Genomic DNA, 3464 nt, shown 5'->3' with positions numbered 1-3464 from the left:
AAGGGAAAAAGGGGGAGGGAGGAAAACAGGAGGCATGGGAATGTTAAATAAGGACAGAAGACTCAGTATACGGGTAATTGGGGACAGGGCGGGAGAAGTGGGGGATGTGGTTTATTGTTCTTTTAGGGGGTAATTGTGCGTTGACCCGCGCGGTTTTAGAAATGTCAACATGTTGAATTGTGAAAATTACAAATGGTTGAATAAAATATTTTCTAAAAAAAAAAAAAGTTTTCAAGAAGCAGTTAGAGAAAGCACTTGGGTGGGTGACGCAGCGGGTTAGCACTGCTGCTTCACGGCGCCGAGGTCCCAGGTTCGATCCCGGCCCCGGGCCACTGTCCGTGTGGAGATTGTACATTCTCCGTGTTTGCGTGGGTTTCGCCCCCACAACCCAAAGATGGGCAGGGTAGGTGGATTGGCTATGCTAAATTGCTCCTTAATTGGAAAACAATAATTGGGTATTCTAAATTTATTTATTTAAATATAGAACTTGGGCAAAGAGGATTCCAGGATGTTTTGTTTGGGGGGGGGGGGGGGGGGGGGGGGGGGTGGCGGGGTGGAGGCAAGTTCAGGCCGTGACACAACTCTGTCCTGCTAAGTCAGAGGTTTAGTGGTATATTTCGACTGTTAACTCGCTCTTTAATTGTTTGTCGGAGAAGTCTGATGCTGCAACCAGGATTGTGCTTTGTACGTATTCAACCTTGGGCATGATCAGGGGGAGTACAAGACAAAACTATTTTATTCTAAGTAGATTTTTTCCCCCCCAAAGCTGCAACAAGGAAACTGACAAAAGTATCCACTGTTTTAGTTAAACCAAGAGGGAAATCTGGAGCAATAGTGGCTTTGAAAAGCTCCGAATTATCCATTCAGCAAATATATAAACCAAGTTGTTGGCAAAGTTATTGAAAAGCCTGTTTCATATTGCATTAACCGTACACTGGAATCTCAGCGCTGACTGACAGTCGAACCGTTGTGGGTAGTGTTGCCAACTCTGCTTGTTCTCTATTGGTCAGATGCGGACTGTGGTTAGCACTGCTGCCTCGCAGCGCCAGAGACTAAGGTTCAATTCTGGCCTCAGGTGACTGTGTGGAGTCTGCACGTTCTCTCCGTGTGTGCGTGGGTTTCCTCCGGGTGCTCCGGTTTCCTGCCACAGTCCCAAGTTGTGCAGGTTAGGTGGATTGGCCATGATAAATTGTAGTTTAGTGCCCAAAGATGTGCGGGTTGGATGTGGACCTGGGTCACGTGCTCTTTCAGAGGGTCGGTGCAGATTCGATGGGCCGCATGGCGTCCCTTCTGCTCTGCAGGGACTCAATGGAAAGCCTGCAGCGTTACTAAACAGAGATAAGCCCTTGAGGAACAGATCAGGTGACCAGGATAAAGTGGAGTTTAAGGATAAGACAGATAAACTCTGTACCACATTCCTCTGAAAGTATTGACCAGCTGTGCAGCAAGGAGATGGTTGGACCACTGACACCGAATTAAGTGGCCCTGCATTTAGAACAAATACTTTGCGCGTGCGGGTTGAAGCACAAGAGGTCAACGATAGGTCACTTCGACGATATAAATTGCGGTGCAAAGGATCCTTCGGACAGAAAATCAACACACGGAGGTGGGGATACACTGAAGTTACTTCGTGATTAGCCACACGGGCAGAGACTGTGTAAACTCCTGTCAACAGTCAGAGGTCACAGGAGACGGTAGGAGTGATGAACTGCACTGCCCATCACCCCAACACCTTCCTTCAGCTGCTCTGGGATTATGTCCGACTTCAGCACACGTCCACAGTGTCGTCTCCAGCCTTCCCCGCTCTCCTGGCTTTCTGTGGCTACCTCGTCTTCTGCATCCCCTTCACACTCGCGGACCTCGTCGGAGAGGGGCTGCCTTTCCTCTACAAGCACAAGATTCAGAAGGGTCGTCCCAATGTCTGGATGATGGGCCGGTGTCTCTGGCAGGCGATCTTCAACCATCTGGTCTACGTCCTACCTGCGGTGGCAATCAACTGGTTATGGAGCCCCCCAAACCCGCTCCCATCCAGGGCACCGACACTTGCCCAGTTGCTCACTGGTGTAGTCAGCTGTCTGCTGGTGTTTGATTTCCAATATTACTGCTGGCACCGGCTCCACCACAGCAGCCGCTGGCTGTACAAGAAGGTCCATGCCATCCACCATGAGCACGTGGCCCCTTTCTCTTGGGCAACACAGTACCTTGGGGGTTGGGAGCTTTTGACGGTTGGCTTTTGGAGTAACACCACGCCACTCTTGTTTCAGTGTCACCCGCTGACCACCTGGACCTTCATGTTGCTCAGCGTCTGGATGTCTGTGGAGGACCACGTCGGATATGACCTGCCCTGGAGCCTCCACAAGGTCATCCCTTGGGGACTGTATGGAGGAGCCCCAGTCCATGACATGCACCATCAGAAGCCAAACACTAACTTTGCCCCTTTCTTTACTCACCTGGATAGGGTGTTTGGCACTGCCAGCACTCTGCACAGGAACCAGAAGGGGGCAGTCTCCTTCCAAGAGCAAATAGAGCCTTGGATAGATTAAAGAGGGGAAATCGATAGCAATGGAGACAGAAAGTTGTTACTGTCTGAAAACCAGTCTCTCATCCTTTCAATGTCACCAGTCACGTGTGTAGATTGTGGTCCCTTAACAGGTATTTTAGTCTCATCATTTGTCTGGTTTATGGAGCAGTTTGACTTTACAATTGACTGGAATCAGATTACATTTTGTTTCCTCCATCAGTTCTCAAATCTACGGGAAAAGGCGTGCCCCCCCCCCCGGCCTGGGAACCTGCCAGCTGCGGCAGTGAGGGACTCGATCAAGAATTATCTCAAATCGTATTTTGTGAAGCTGGGAGGAAATAGAAGCTGGGATATTTTGTACAGTTATAGAGGTGTACAGCACAGAAACAAAATCCTTCTGCGCTGGTCAAAAACGACCACCTATTCTAATCCCGCTTCCCAGCACTTGTCCCATAGCCGTGTCCGTCTCGGGATCGCAAGTGAACATCTAAATACTTCTTAAATGTTATGAGGGTCTCTGCCTCCACCACTCTTTCAGGCAGCGAGTTCCAGACTCCCACCACCCTCTGGGTGAAAAGGTTTTTCCTCACATCCCCTCTGAACCTCCTGCCCCTTTCCTTAAATCTCTGGCCCCTGGTCATTGATCCTTCCACCAGGAGGAAAAGTTTCTTCCTGTCTGCTCTATCTGTGCCCCTCAGAATTTGCACATCTCAATCAGGTCCCCCCTCAGTCTCTCTGCTCCCAACGAAATCAACCCCAGTCTAGATCTCTCTTCACAGCTAAAACTCTCCAGCCCAGGCAACATCCTGGTAAATCTCTGCATCCTGTCCAGTGCTATCCCATCCCTCCTATAATGTGGATTCTAGAACTGCTCACAATACACTAGCTGTGGCCTAACCAACGTTTTATACAGTTCCAGCATAACCCCCTTGCTCTTAAACTC

At 49.7% G+C, this 3464-nt stretch overlaps 1 protein-coding gene across 1 annotated transcript; it reads left to right on the top strand.

The window, feature by feature from the left end:
• The first annotated feature begins 1455 nt into the window (after nucleotides 1-1455).
• On the top strand, nucleotides 1456-3128 carry ch25hl1.1 (cholesterol 25-hydroxylase like 1, tandem duplicate 1). Its single transcript, XM_038784331.1, has one exon. It carries the CDS (start codon nucleotides 1704-1706, stop codon nucleotides 2541-2543), a length of 840 nt encoding a protein of 279 aa, XP_038640259.1. The 5' UTR covers nucleotides 1456-1703; the 3' UTR covers nucleotides 2544-3128.
• The last annotated feature ends 336 nt before the right edge of the window (nucleotides 3129-3464 follow it).

The sequence above is a fragment of the Scyliorhinus canicula genome, chromosome 24, assembly GCF_902713615.1.
Source record: "Scyliorhinus canicula chromosome 24, sScyCan1.1, whole genome shotgun sequence".
Classification (NCBI taxonomy): Eukaryota; Metazoa; Chordata; class Chondrichthyes; order Carcharhiniformes; family Scyliorhinidae; genus Scyliorhinus; species Scyliorhinus canicula.
The sequence above is the reverse complement of the archived record's forward strand: the minus strand, read 5'-3'. Positions and strand labels throughout refer to the sequence as shown.